General features: G+C 40.2%; 1 protein-coding gene across 2 annotated transcripts in view; it reads left to right on the forward strand.

Annotated features, from left to right (window-relative positions):
• The first annotated feature begins 5,013 nt into the window (after positions 1-5,013).
• Positions 5,014-15,169, forward strand: part of KIF26B (kinesin family member 26B) — a 406,835-nt gene continuing 396,679 nt past the window's right edge. Inside the window, exons 1-2 of one of the 2 annotated variants that reach the window (XM_061624633.1) lie at positions 5,034-5,070; positions 7,681-7,801. In XM_061624633.1, the coding sequence (XP_061480617.1) occupies positions 7,772-7,801 (30 nt within the window). In that variant the 5' untranslated portion in view covers positions 5,034-5,070; positions 7,681-7,771. Of the gene's footprint in view, positions 5,071-7,680; positions 7,802-15,169 lie in introns of both variants that reach the window. The other variant, XM_061624637.1, reaches the window with a different exon arrangement.

Consider the following 15,169-nt stretch of genomic DNA (forward strand, 5'->3'; position numbering starts at 1 on the left):
ACCAAAATGATTAAGGGGATGGAGTGACTCCCCTATGAGGAAAGGTTATAGCACTTGGGGTCTTTTAGCTTAGAGAAAAAGTGAGTAAGAGGTAACATAATAGAACCGTATAAAGTTATTGCATGGAGACAGTGGATACAGAAAGGTTTTTTCTCCCTTTCTCATAACTCTACAACTTAGGGACATCCAATGAAGCTGAATGTTGGAAGATTCAGGATAGACCAAAGAAAGTACTTCTTCACCCAGCACATAGTTAAACTGTGGAATTCGCTCCCACAAGAGACAGTGATGGCCACCAACTTGGACAGAATGTGAGGTGAAAGCTGCTCTTAAAATACTTGGGAGAAACAAATCACCAGGAATAGCTGGCATACCAACAGAGTTGCTACAAGCTGCTGAGAATGAATTTGTCCAAATTTTGACTAAAATCTGTCAAAAAATATGGAAAACTAAACAATGGCCCACAGACTGGTAGCATTCCATATACATCCCAATTCCAAATAAAGGGGATCCCAGGGAATGCAGTAATTATTGAACTATTGCCTTAATATCCCATGCAAGTAAAGTAATGCTCAAGATTCTACAACAAAGCCTCTTGCCATATATGGAGCGAGAAATGCCAGACGTCCAAGCAGTATTTAGAAAGCGAAGAGATACCAGAGATCATATCGCAAACATATGTTGGATAATGGAACGGACCAAGGAATTTCAGAAGAAAATCACCCGTGCTTTATAGATTATAGCAAAGCCTTTGACTGTGTACATAATGAAAAACTATAGAATGCTTTAAAAGAAATGGGGGTGCCACAGCATCTGATTGTCCTGATGCGCAACCTGCACTCTGGACAAGAGGCTTCTGTAAGGACACAATATAGAGAAACCGATTGGTTCCCCATCGGAAAGGGTGTGAGACAGGGGTGTATTTTATCACCCTATTTATTTAATCTATACGCAGAACATATCATACGGAAAGCAGGATTGGACCAAGAAGAAGAAGATGTGAAAATTGGAAGGAGAAATATCCATAATTTAAGATATGCAGATGATACCATACTACTAGCAGAAACCAGTAATGATTTGAAACGAATGCTGATGAAAGTTCAAGAGGAAAGCACAAAAGCAGGACTACAGCTGAACGTCAAAAAGACTAAAGTAATAACAGAAGATTTATGCAACTTTACAGTGGACAATGAGGACATTGAACTTGTCAAGGATTATCAATACCTTGGCACAATCATTAACCAAAATGGAGACAATAGTGAAGAAATCAGAAGAAGGCTAGAACGGGGAGGGCAGCTGTGAGAGAACTAGAAAAGGTCCTCAAATGTAAAGATGTATCACTGAACACTAAAGTCAGGATAATTCAGACCACTGTATTTCCAATCTGTATGTATGGATGAGAAAGTTGGACAGTGAAAAGAGCAGATAAGAGAAAAATCAAAGCATTTGAAATGTGGTGTTGGAGAAGAGCTTTGCAGATACCATGGACTGCAAAAAAAAAAACACAAATAATTGGGTGTTAGAACAAATTAAACCAGAACTATCACTAGAAACTAAAATGATGAAACTAAGGTTATCATACTTTGGACACATAATGAGAAGACATGATACACTAGAAAAGACAGTAATGTTAGGAGAAACAGAAGGGAGTAGAAAAAGAGGAAGGCCAAACAAGAGGCGGTTTGATTTCATAAAGGAAGCCACAGACCTGAACTTACAAGATCTGAACTGGGTGGTTCACAACATATGTTATTGGAGGTTGCTGATTCATAGGGTCACCGTAAGTCATAATCAACTTGAAAGCACATAACAGCAACAACAATACATTGCAGTATATGGTTAACATATCTTATAAATACAGGGTTCTGTTACTTGATAGCTATACAACTTACATCGCAATACTTGTGAAGTTATATTGGAAGGAATCAACATCTTTCAAATTGTATTTCCCTGTTTCTGCATTTAAGTTTATGAGGCAGATACTGGGGCTTCCCCCTGGGGTTCCATCAGCTCACCTTACAGCAGAGCTTGGTATAACCTCAATTTCAGAAAGAATTGATTTATCCTACCTTAGATATTGGTGCAGATTAAACAGGATGGATGATCAGTCCCTCACCAAGCTCTGTTCGTTTGAACAATTTAGGAATGGGGGAGGGGCCCACCAGTGTCAAGCAAAGCTAGAGATTTATAATCTCTCCATGGAAAAATCTTTAAGCCATAGCCCACTTGCATTAAGGAATTGGATATTTGACTATGATGCAAGCCAAGATATTGCAACAATAGTCACCATGCCCTTTTCTATCTAGTACCCTCAACTTAAGGTCAATTATTTTGGGGTTTTGACCTATGCACAACTTCATAGGGCATTCATGGAACTTAGGTTTCAAGAGATGCCCTCTATATATCTGGAGGAGAGATACCTGGGAATCCCAACTAATGAACAGAAATGCATTTATGGGTGTGACCAGATAGAAGACACAATTCATTGCCTGTTGTATTGTCCCTTGTATGAGGATCCCAGAAGGCAATTCTTGGTATATTATATTCAGCTATACTTGGATAGACCAGTCCAGGAGCTGGTTGTGGAACTTTTAGCAGACAATTTTAAACAAGTAATCCCAGTCACCAATTTTGCCCTGGCAGCCAAGACGCTGCAGGGTCTTACCGAGAACCCTAACTCTATCCCTTTGCATATTTTAAGAACTATGGAGTATAATCAGTTTTAAATTGGGTATAACTAGTCCTGCTGTTGTTTTATTTGTACTTAGATGTTTTATTTATTTAATTTTTTTTCCTCTTTGTATTTTGTAAAGGTCTATGGCTGTTTGCAATAAAGTTCAAATGAAACAAAACAAGCATTTCAATACTTTTCTATCTTCAATACTTTTCTAACTTTAAAGAAATGGAATAATTTCATCCTTGTAGAAGGTAAACCTCAAACCTCTCAGCTAGCAGCATAACAGCAATATGTTGGATCAGTCTGTAAGACTGATGCTGAAGGCAAGAACTTCTCTCTCTTTTATAAGAATTCTTATTTCCTTACCATTTGCTTTCTGCCTTCTGCCAGAGACAGCAAATGCTTCATCATGCTGCCTGCCAATGTGACTTAATTATAATAGCTAGTAGGTTTTACCAGAAACAGGTGTTGTCCCCCACCATAAAAGAAATTTCCTTCTCTGTTCCTATGTGTCCACAGGCATCTGCAAGCTACCTGCCATTTATCAGTACACTGGCTGACTGCCCAGAACTAGACAAAGGAGGGGGGAACAAAAAAAACTTCTTCCCTTTTTAACTCTTTTTGAGGTTATATGGAGGTCTGCATATCTGGTAATATAATAACCTATTCATTAGCTTAAAACATGCATTGTAAGACTCTTAGATGGGAAATACACACATTAAACATGGGGCTAGCCCACCACAACCAGGTGTGGAAATTGCTGGAGGAGAGAGTGCTCTTGCACTTAGGCCCTGCTTGCGGGCTTCTCATAGACATCTGGTTGGCTACTGTGAGGATGCTGGACTAGATGGGCCATTGGTCTGATCCAGCAGGCTTTTCTTTTGTTCTTACCGAGAACCCTAACTCTATCCCTTTGCATATTTTAAGAAATGCACTCTTCTGAGTGCAGTTAAATTTCCATTCTAGTGTGTATATTTAGGATTGCATAATCCTATACATACTTACCTAGGAGTAAGCCCCACTGAAATCAATGGAACTTACTTCTGAGTAGATATGTCAGATTGTGCTATATACATTCTTGAGATTTTACCATCCTGAGTGAAAGAATGGGGAATTTTTATTCCTAACATTTTGGCCTCCAAGCAGTTTCTGGTGTGAATGTCTTGTGTTATAACCTGCCTTATAAATGTCATGTTTTGTAACCCCAGGCAGGAGACATATGCACAATGGGGATACAAACTCTGATTCCTTATCATGCATACAAAATGATAATGCAATTGTTTAAACCAGGCATTATGCTGCTAACTATCCAAGGCCCAGGAATGGTTGGAAAACTAGGCATTTAAGATGAATCTGCTTCAGCTGATAAGAACTTGTAAGGGTTAGGCTGCAATCCAATACATATCTACTCAGAAGTAAGCTCCACTGGGTTCAATGGGACTTACTCCCAGGTAAGTGTGTATTGGATTGTAGCCTTAGTCAGGAAATAGTTATCTTAAAGGAAGTCAAGTCTTCAGGGCCAGATGAATTGCATTCTAGAATACTAAAGGAACTTGCTGATATTCTCTTAGAACCTCTGTTTATAATCAGGGACAATGTAATTAAACAGTGTAAAAACAAAACAAAATTGCAGCTATTTGTAAGGATCCAAAATTGGCTGTCATCAATATTTGATGGATAAAGATTTTGCACAAAAAGATTTGTTGTTTTTCTAATAGTGATGGAAATCAGCAGAATCTATATCATTGCATCTATGGTGTCAACAGGTCTGGCACACTGCACTGCTGGAAAAACTATCTAGATGAGAAAAGCAAGAGGCCAGTCATGTATTATTAAGTCTGAGAGTATATGGTTTGACCATATTAATTTTATGAATAGAAGGGACAATGAATGGAAATCACCACAAGTACATAAACGCTTGTGGAGAGATACATTTCAAAGAGGAAAATGGATGTGCAAGATCTCTTTTAGATAAAAAGTGAATAACTTTTATTGGGCTGTACAAGTTGCAGTTGTTTATATTAGACTTAATGAAAAGGTTATCTGCATTTTTAAGCTAAAACCAGTAAACAGTTTTTTTTAAAAAAAAAAACAACCACCATGTGGAATGGGAGTTCCCTGGGAAGACGGACTGGGTGTTCAACTACTCTGAGAATTGAAGGGCTGTGAGGGGAATACCTAACAATTCAGCACACTTAATATACAGTCCCCAGATTTTGTGGGGGAAACCATGATGGTTTAAAATGGTATGATACTGCTTTAAATGTCTGGTGCAGATGGGTTCTAGATGGCTGACAAGGTGCCTTCCATTTCTAGGATTATAAACAATAGGTATAGGATTAGAAAGCAAGGAAGTGCTAACATGAAGGGGAATTGTTTCACTTTCATTCCAGGTAACAAAACACTCATCAGTATGTCATAGTAAGAAGTGCATTAGGTCAAAGAGTTGGGCAGCATTAATGATGAGGACCGTAAACAGAAAAGATAGAGAAGTATATGTACTTAATTTTGTTCTGTTGAGTCTACTGGTTTGGTTCCAAATAATATATAATGCTGCATTTATAAAGGAATTTGGTTTTAAATTTGATTTAGGTGAATCTGGGTTCTCATTTTTTAAAAGAATGCATGGCTTTTGGCACAAAATGCCAAGTAATTGTCAGGTGTTCCCAGAGTGCTTCTTTTCCTTTTAGCAAGCAGGCAACCTGGACCTGACAAGCTGACTATTTCAGGCAGGGTTGTTGTTATGTATCAGTGTGCTGTTTCCAATGGCCCCAGATGACCAGGTCAGTTCTGGGTTAACCAGAAGACAATGTGATTCTGATCTTGTTCCCTTCTGGTTGACCTAAGAGAGGTCTAGGTCAGCTGGGAGTGGTTGTCCCTCTTGCTGTTGAATGCACACCCCACCTCATTAGTTCTCAAAATGATGCAATTAATCCTGAGTGCAAACTGACTTAGTCTTGATTCTGGAGCCATTCCCTCCTTAGATCTGTCTTGGATCACTTCCAGCCATTTGGAAGAGGGAATTGTGAAAGAAAAAAGATAGGTGAGGTTAGGCACACATTGATTTAGTGGTTACTTCAGGTTTGCTGGTAGAGGTTGAACTGTAATCAGTCAGCTCAGCAGGGGAGCTTCTCAGCTGTGTCTTGTGATACATGCCTGCTAAGTGTTGAAACAGAATAAAGGCATGTTGTGTTACAATACATTATGTATTTTTAACAAGCAGCATGCCTCCTAGCCAGTCTTAATGGTTGTTTTGTGGCCAGATGGATAAAGACTGTGTTGCCTTTCTTTTCATTGTGTGATTTTGTGCATTTTAAATTAAACTCATGTACATTTTCAGAAAACTCTTGCAAAGTTAAATTCACACAGAACTCTTTTCTTCAAATTTTAAATGAGATGGACTCTGGTAGGGCTATGTGAACATTCTCTCAGTGCCACTTCACTAGCAAATGAATGTGTGCACCGTGCAGGCAGGCAAGATTATACTGTGAAGGGAGGGGTCGAGAAGAACAAAGCACAAAGCGGCACTTAAGATGAGGAGTAATTGCCTCCCTAAGTTGTTAATAAAGTCTCTTAGAAGTGACCTTTTTTTGGTAATGGTTCCTCCTTTGATCAAAGTACTTGCATGGTCCTCATCAGTGAAACATCCAAACATCTGGCAATCATTAGGGTATTCTATACCCCCCACCCACCCTGCACCTTTCCTGTATCCCTAAGAGCTACGGAAGCACTGTCATGTCATTTTACAGACCATGATCTGGAGCAAAGATGTTAAGTGATTTGTCCAAGGCCATGTTAGAGTTCTATGCTTGAGCCAGCAATAGACAACAGAGGTGGGGGTTTTATATGTTCACAAATACATGATTTCTTTCTGGCAACTGGCATCTCTTGTGTAGGGCTGTCAACCAGTTAAAACATTTTTAATTGATTATCATCTGCCTTCCAACGGATTAGTCAGCCACTTTATCAGTAACATTTAAATACATTGGTATAGTACTAGTGTGAGGTGGGAAATCCTGAATCCAAACTGCAGCTGAGCCAGAAACTCACTACATAGTGTTTTGCAAGCCATTATTCTCCAAGCCTCTGCTCCCACCCCTATTTGTCATGAGGATGGCCAAGGCTCATACTTTACAGAAGATAACCCGCTGTTTGAAGAGAGTCCTCTGAAGGACTCTCCATTCCAAGTCCAGTTTATAGATGAAGAACCATCAGAGGGAAGAGCAGGGGCCTTGATGCTGCCCCTCGGCAGTCGGCACCTTGGCAGCAGGCTGAGCAGGCCCACAGGCCACCTAGTCATACTCTGCCCCACTATGGTGAGGTGTATTGTATTGATATTAAACTGTAGTAACTAGTTCTAAATATGCATCCGTACATATAAATTAACAGATGCCAATTTCATATAAATCTGTGACCTCTTTTGTCCTTTTTTTTGGTGTGTGTGATGCATTTCTTCTTTTTTAGCAGTGCGTAGGTGGTGCCCTGTCTGTAATATGAAAATAACAGTACTGGCTCACCGTAGAGAACTATTGTAAGGGCTACTGAGATAATGTACGTGAAGTATTTTAAACATCTGAAATGTGTTATATCAGGGGTGAACAGAATTCATGCTTGTTGTATCTACTTTTTTTTTACTAGAACCCCAAGATCTACCAACCAGAGCCATGTGCAAAAGATGTACAGTTAGAATTAAAGAACAGGGTGCTTCTCTTCCTCACTCTGAATTTATGCATTTGTTTTCAGTATCAAAACTGAACTAGGTTCAGAGTCCTTTCTCACAAAAGTGCAGTCCTGGTTAGCTTTCTTTATTTCAGCAGCCTAATTTAGATGGGAAAAGGTGTTTTGTTGTTGTTAAACACTTGGGAATAAGAAACCTTGCTAATCCACTGCAAATCTCCCAGGGATCTACCAGAAGATCCCAATCTACCATCTCCTTACCCGTGTTCAGTATAAATACAGTGTTATTATTTATTCAGTAATGCTTCCTTTAAACTCTTTCATAGACCACTTTGATTTCCCTTCATTTGTGTGTTCCTTTAAACCCGTAAGTGATTAACAAACCAGCAGCTCAAACTCCTAGGAACAAGTAGACAGATGTCAAAAATACTGGAGTATATCACACAGGTAAGCTTTGATTTGAGTAGTGCCACTGCTTAGTCTTTTTGGATGAAGGCCAGAAATGTTTCTGTCTTTAATCATGTTTGGTACTCTTTAGTCAATATAATTTTGGCACTGTCCACAGTGACTTCCATGAGGTTAGCAAATATTGGCAAATACAGCTGAGCATGGTAGGTTTATTACTATGACAACCATAATCATCATTGTTGGCAATGCCTGCTATTCTATTGTATAGTGGCATGGAACTAGTTCAGAGATAAATCTCAAGACCCAGAGAACCCGTAGCACTATCCAATGGAGGCCTGCTCATTAAGGCAGATGGAGCACTGCCTCACCTCGGACTCCCCTCAGCCAGTCCACGCCTGCCTTCTTACTTGCAGCTAGTCCAGGGGAGAGCACTGGCTGTCAGCTTCCTCCTCCTTGGGGGGGGAGGATGGGGACAAACCTAGGTTTACTTGGCTCTACTTGCAATTGGCTCTGGCTCCACCTACTGTTGGCCTCGCTGCCTTCCAGCCTGAGTCCCAATGTTCACCAGCCACCTGTAGCTACAACACTGTAATGCTATTTTTTTAATGATGAAAAAGCCACATTCTGATCTTCGCCATTTTAGCAACATGGCTAATGGCACTGACCGGGAAGGGTATTTTCCACCATATTTTTAATATATATAAGCAATGAATATTAGTAGTAGGAGCCACTTACCAGGAAGCCACCGAGGACATTATTTCTCAATCTATTCACAGGAAGACAAGCCCCACCCCCTGTTGCCCACTCTGCTGTCAGAGTAACCAAACCTGCCATTAGGGATAGGAAGCTGTCAGTTTCAGTTCCCTCAGTTTCCCATCTTTCCAGTCTTAAATTCAGTTCTCATTTCTGCAACAAATTGTGATTATTTGTTTTTAAAAATCCTCATGAAAATTCTTCAGCATTTTAATGCAAATATCTCATAATAAACACATTTTTACTAACGTACACATTTTTGCAAGTAATTTCTCCTGTTCCAGTCCATTTTTGTATGCTGTTTTCACTAAAAAATTCATTTTTACACACACCTTCCCCAAAAAACATGAATTTCCCAGGCTATGGTCTGAAGGCACATAAGGTCAGCTCCCTGCCGAAGCTAAGCAGGGTCAGTTCTGGTGAGTGCCTGGATGAGAGACCGCTTGGGAACCATATGTAAGCTGCCTTGGGTTTCAATTGTGAAAATAAAGACAGGTATAAATGAAATAAATAATAATAATAATTTTTGTAAATATTGTGTGGTTGGATAACTGCATCACAAAATTTGGATATGTGCAAATTACAAACACAAACACAATTGCTGTGTTTTGGTTCTCATATTGTCTCAGAAAGTGCAAATTTAATTGATTTGGCTTTAAACGAGAACTGAGCTGAATTTCTCTCCCATACCTACCTGCCATGTAGATGGATCTCCTTTTGAAGCCAAAGTCAGACGTTGCCAATTAATTCCCTTTGTTTCTTTTCTTCTGTAAGCCTGTTCAAAGGATTTGTCTTGACCATACTGGTGTATTTTTTGTACCATTGAAGCATTATAGTGTTACTTACAACACATGACAAGTTTATAGAGTGGTGTGGCCTTATGATGCATACAAACCTACAGAACAGGAGAGGTGGCTGGCTTTCTCTAAGCTCTTTATATGAAGCAATTGCCTTTCCCTTGAGACTCTTGTGTTTCTGTCGGGGCTAAGTGAATATTTTATATAATTAAAGGGGAAGAAATGATGTTTCAATACAGCTTTACAAACAGCAGGCAATGAGCCTGTGTTTCTCTTTATCTGCTGCATTGGAAATGCCTCTTACAAGTCACTGGTGCCAATCATCTCCCTGCACTTCTTAACCTCTGGAGAGGCTATTACTAAGACTTCTATTGAAAAGAATGGGAATGAATGTTTACCTGAAAGAAAGAAAGAAAGAAAGAAAAACTCCAGCGTTTCTCAGCCAGAAGAGCCTCAGGTGTAAACTGCACAGCTTGTGAAGTATGCAGCTAGTGTCTGAAAAATTTCCAGATCAAGGTTTAACAAATTGTATGCTGCCATACTGTATGTAAACAATCGTATTTGGGTTGGAATGTGATCAAAGTGCTCACACTCTAAAATGGCTGAAAAATGAGCAGGTCAATGCCTGGAAAACATAAAACGCCTAAATGATTTTTTTTTTCTTGGAGTGTGATCAGCAGCTGGCCTTTTCCCAAGCTCCACCTGCTTTGCATGGAGTGTCTTACTGAAATGAAACGTCAGGCAAGAAATGGGACCACAGCCAAGAAGTAGCAGTCTCTGTGTTCAAAACTCAACAACACTTACATGGGGAGGGAGGAATCTGATTTAAATTAATTAAGAGCCCAAATATAAAGCCAATCTTTGTTCCATCCCTTTGATGTTGGCTGCTTTTCAATGTTACATCTTATTCCTTAATAAACACTTTTGTTGCCTGCAAGATTTTTCAAGGTCCACAGTACTGCTTTATTTTTTTATGTTTTTTCATTCTGCAGAATAATCATTGCTGAATTGGTTGCAATAATGGACTGGATGAGGGCGAGTAAACTGAAGCTTAATCCAGACAGGACTGAGATGCTGTTGGTGGGTGGTTCCTCTGACTGGCTGAATGGTGTGCATCTTGCTCCAGATCGGGTCATACTCCCTCTGAAGGAGCGGGTTCAAAGTTCGGGGGTGCTCCTGGATCCATTGCTGTTGCTTGATGCACAGATGGCTTCAGTGGCACAGAGTTTAGGTTGATGGGCCAATTGCAACCATATCAGGGATAACCTGGTTGCAGTAATCTATGGTCTGGTAGCCTCAAGGTTGGATTATTGAAATGCACTTTACATGGTGCTGCCTTGGAAAATGATCTGGAAGCTCCAGTTACTGAAGAATGAGGTTGCGCGATATACAGATTCAAGGCAAACAGATCATATAGCACTAATTCTGTTCTGATCACACTGGCTGCCTGTATGCTTCCTAGCCCAATGAACATACTCAGTGTGGTGGCACCTTAAAAACACACTGCATAGCATCTCTAACTATGCAAATAGTGGAAATCTGAACTAGGAGTCCAGATTCATTGCTACCAGTCTCCATCTTCTAGGCCACAACTGGTCTCACTATTAGCTAGTCCATGGTTAATGTAGTTTTGTGATCAAGTTTATTGAGTCCACATCTGTGGTGAACCTTTTCACTTTCCTGCTATACACTACCATAGTCTTTTCTTTTGCAGCCATTTTTCAGACAACTAATGAAATTTAATGATTATAATTACTAATCCCAGTCCAAAGCTCCATAGAAATTTAGAGCATGTGTGGAACTCCCGCACAAGCCAGAGCTTCTTACTCACTTCTGGGTTAGAGACAGTAAATTATGTGCAGTGGGGATATTGGAAGCATCTTTCTCAAGGCTCTTCCTACAGCACTGCCTCCCTAGTCTAAGCAAGAACCTTCTAGGAAATGCTTATCCCTGTATTTTGGCAATATATATTGGGAAGGAATTCCACAGAAGTGCAAGAGATACTGAGGGAACCTTCATGCGTTACAGAAAAAGGCAGGGTCCTGCATTTCCACTGTAGGTTATCCTTCTCTTTTCTGTAATGTCTGAAAGACATTCACATATCTGATATAAGGTGACTGTATTACTAGGAATCTTTGCATATCGCTGCCTCTGAATGCCAGTCACTGGGGAGCAACAGCAGGTGAGAGAGCTATTGCCCAAGCTACTGTTTCTTTGGCTCTATATTGCAGTATTTCAAGGAAAGTGGTGTAACTTACATTTCCTTTAAAAATATTGTTTCACAATGTTAGACTTATTAAAATAGTTAGCTTTCTATAAGGGATGTTTCTGTCTGAGTTTTTAACCGAATGATCGGAGTGGAATTGAAATGGAAAATATATATTGGAAGTAGCAAGAAGTTATTTTAGTAAGTCCTAACTAGGTTTGCATGATTTCAGATATGAAGAACATGGTTTATACCTGGGATACATGGCACAGTTGACCTTTGTTTTTATTGTATTTTTATTGTTTTTTATTCTATGGTGGTGGCGGTTTTCAATGTGTTGTAAACTGCTTTGATGTATTTATCAAAATAGCGGTACACAAATATTTTCATAAATAAATAAACAGTACTGTAGGTATGTTTCAGTATCAGCTCTGTACAAATTAGGGTTGCCAGGTCCATGGCCTGAGACTGATCCTGTATCTTTAGGAGAAGAGAAAGTCAGCCAAGTGCAGGTGTTCTTGCAACTCTGTAATGAGAAAAACCACAAGGTGGAATTCTCCCTCCCCCCCTCTACAACTTTTAAAGATACAGAAGACCTCTTGGAGGCCGGGCTATTTCTATACCATTTTATGTATAAAAAATCTCTTAAGTGATGTACAGAAGGATAAAGCAACAACAAATGTTATGAAAATATACAATAAAACCATAATATAAATACACACATAATACAGATTAACCAATCCATACCAAAACAATTCCTCACATGTCCCCAGTCAACATCTCTCAACCTCCTGGCTATCACCCAGGACTCTACCCATCCACCCTGGCTCTCACCTAGGGCCATAAACTTGCTGAGTTATTTGCTGAATGCCAAAACAGGAGCCTGGGATTGTTGCAGTCAACCAGTGGCTATGCCCTGAGTTGGCCTGCTCCATTAGTATTCTCAGGGCCAGCTCCAGGAATGCCGGGGCCCTTGGGCATCAGCTTGCCCTGGGCCCCGGTGTGTGCACATGCGTGTGTGTGTGCGCGACTGTGCATGCACTCGGCCCCCCCACCCCCACCTACCTGTCTGCTGTCTTTTACCATTGCCCTTAATGAAGATGGCCGCCGCAATTTCCCCAAGGGGATGACGCCTCCGCCACCATCTTTGTTGATGTACTACGGGCGCGCATCTCTGCCATCAACTAAGATGGCGGCAGGGGCTTCAGTACCTTAGGGAAACTGCGGCCGCCATCTTCGTTAAGGGCAATGGTAAAAGACAGCAGACAGGTAAGTGAGGGGTGTGGGGGGGCCACAGATTGTGGAAGGGGAGCGGAGGGGTGGCTGAGGGGCCCCCTGTAGCTCCAGGGGCCATCGGGCCAGTGCCCCATCTGGCTGCCCTTTAGAACCGGCCCTGAGTATTCTGTTGGCCAGCATCTTGTACTTGGGTTGCTCACCTTTAGCTGAGAGCGGCAAGACAAGAGCCCTTTTGCTTTCAAAATTTGGCTTCACCAAAGGCTCGCACCTTTGCCAGGCACAAGGTTTAAATTGCTGGGGAGGTTGAAGAGATTGGAAAAATGCACACACACTCTCTTAAGAACATAAGAAGTACCTGTTCTTTTGTCTAGACTTTTTGTAAGAAACATTAGCTCAATCAGTTGTATATTTTTCAGTAGATCTAACCTTGAACAATATTTTAGACAATGCAGTACTAACGTACAACTGGAGGAGACTTCAACAACCTCTGTCTTAACTCAGCTGTCAAAGAGATAAATTTTCCTCATTTGAAAATCTCTTTTACCATTTATCACTTCTGATATTTTCAGCTCACATTATCTACAAACAGAACCGTGTATGATAAGGGTGTATTTGTTGAGTTACTGTTGGATATATAGCTAGAGAAAATAAGTGAATGTTGCCAATATTCAGTTATCTGTAAAATATAATTTAAGAGAGAAGGAGAAAAAAATGCAAGAAACCCTAGAACCTTAAAACTGGGTAAAATTCTATTCTTTGTAGTGAACTTTTGGAAGATAGCTGGGTTAGTCTTATAGGCTAAGAAACAGCTTTCATGAACTAGAATCCACTTTATCAGAAACTAAGTGTTATCCACAGTTGGTATACATATGGGTGTTAACTTTTAGCTTAGTTTTTTTATTTGCAGAAGAGGATGCTAACTGTTGATGAGCAACACCAAAGCCTCTGTTCTCCCTTCTTATGGTTCTTTCTCTTTAAACTGGACTTGGGCTGAACAGTCCTTCAGATATCTTCAAACAGACGGCTGTCCTCCACAAAGTAGGACACGTGGCAATCCTACATTAAAGTATCTTCAACCTGTGCACTGTGTGGTTGCAGAAGGTGTCAGTGGATTATACTTTATACTAACCCATACACAATACCAGATTTATGCATTATTATTATTATTTATTACATTTGTATACCTCCCCATAGCCGAAGCTCTCTGGGTGGTTTACAACAATTAAAACATTAAAAACATATATACAAATTTAAAAACACTTAAAAAAAATTAAAAAACACATGCTAAAATGGTATAGTTAACTTTCCCTCCAACATTTGTGAGTGGCAATCAAAGGTTATAGGCTGCAAAATGCCAGTATAAGCATCACAGTTATACTGTGACCAGAACCCAGAAAAAGCAGTGAGTATGTGGAAATGACTCCTTGCCCCTGCCACATCCACACACTAAAATCTGTTTTGAAGGACCCTGGATAGGCCATAGCTCATTATTTTATACCCTTTAAAGTACAGCTTTTTTTTTATGTTTAAATATGTTAACCTCCTCCTAGCTTAACCCTGGCTACAGAATGTCAGATTTTGTTCTTGTACGTAGAATCTCAAGTTATGTTACATTTAGCACTGGTGTGGAAGCTACTGCCTCATCATTCCTGCCTCACATTGATATAGTAGGAATCTATATTATTTATTTATTTAAAATATTTATACCCCGCCCTATTTCCAAAGAACTCAGGGCAGCTTACAGATAAAAACCATAATCAGTTAAACAAGTAATATACAATTTAAAACAGTTAAAAATGGATTAAATCAACAATAAGTTAAAAAATATGACTATATTAGTTAAAAGCCCATCTAAATAAAATAGTCTTCACCTGGGCACGAAAGGATGAAAGTGAGGCAGCCAGTCGAACCTCGCTAGGGAGGGAATTCCACAGTCTAGGGGCAGCCACTGAAAAGGCCCTATTCTGTGTTTTTACAAAGCAAACTTGTGAGAAAGATGGAATAGTGAGTAGGGCCTCACCAGATGATCTCAAAGCTCGGACAGGGTTATAGAGGGAGACACGATCTAACAGATAGCCTGGACCTAAGTCGTATAGGGCTTTATAGGTTAAAACCAGCACTTTGAATTGTGCTCGGAAACAGATTGGAAACCAATGGAGCTGGTACAACAGCGGGGTTGTATGTTCTCTGAGCCCAGCTCCAGTTAACATCCTGGCTGCGGCTCTTTGAACCAGTTTAAGTTTCCGAGCAGTCTTCAAGGGCAGCCCTACGTAGAGCGCATTACAGTAGTCCAATCGGGATGTAACTAAGGCATGTGTCACCGTAGTCAAGTCTGACAGGTCAAGGAACGGGCGCAGTTGGCGTACCAATCTTAGTTGAGCAAAGGCACTCTCGGCCACAGCAGAGACCTGTGCC

Source organism: Rhineura floridana, chromosome 4 (genome assembly GCF_030035675.1).
Source record: "Rhineura floridana isolate rRhiFlo1 chromosome 4, rRhiFlo1.hap2, whole genome shotgun sequence".
Classification (NCBI taxonomy): domain Eukaryota; kingdom Metazoa; phylum Chordata; class Lepidosauria; order Squamata; family Rhineuridae; genus Rhineura; species Rhineura floridana.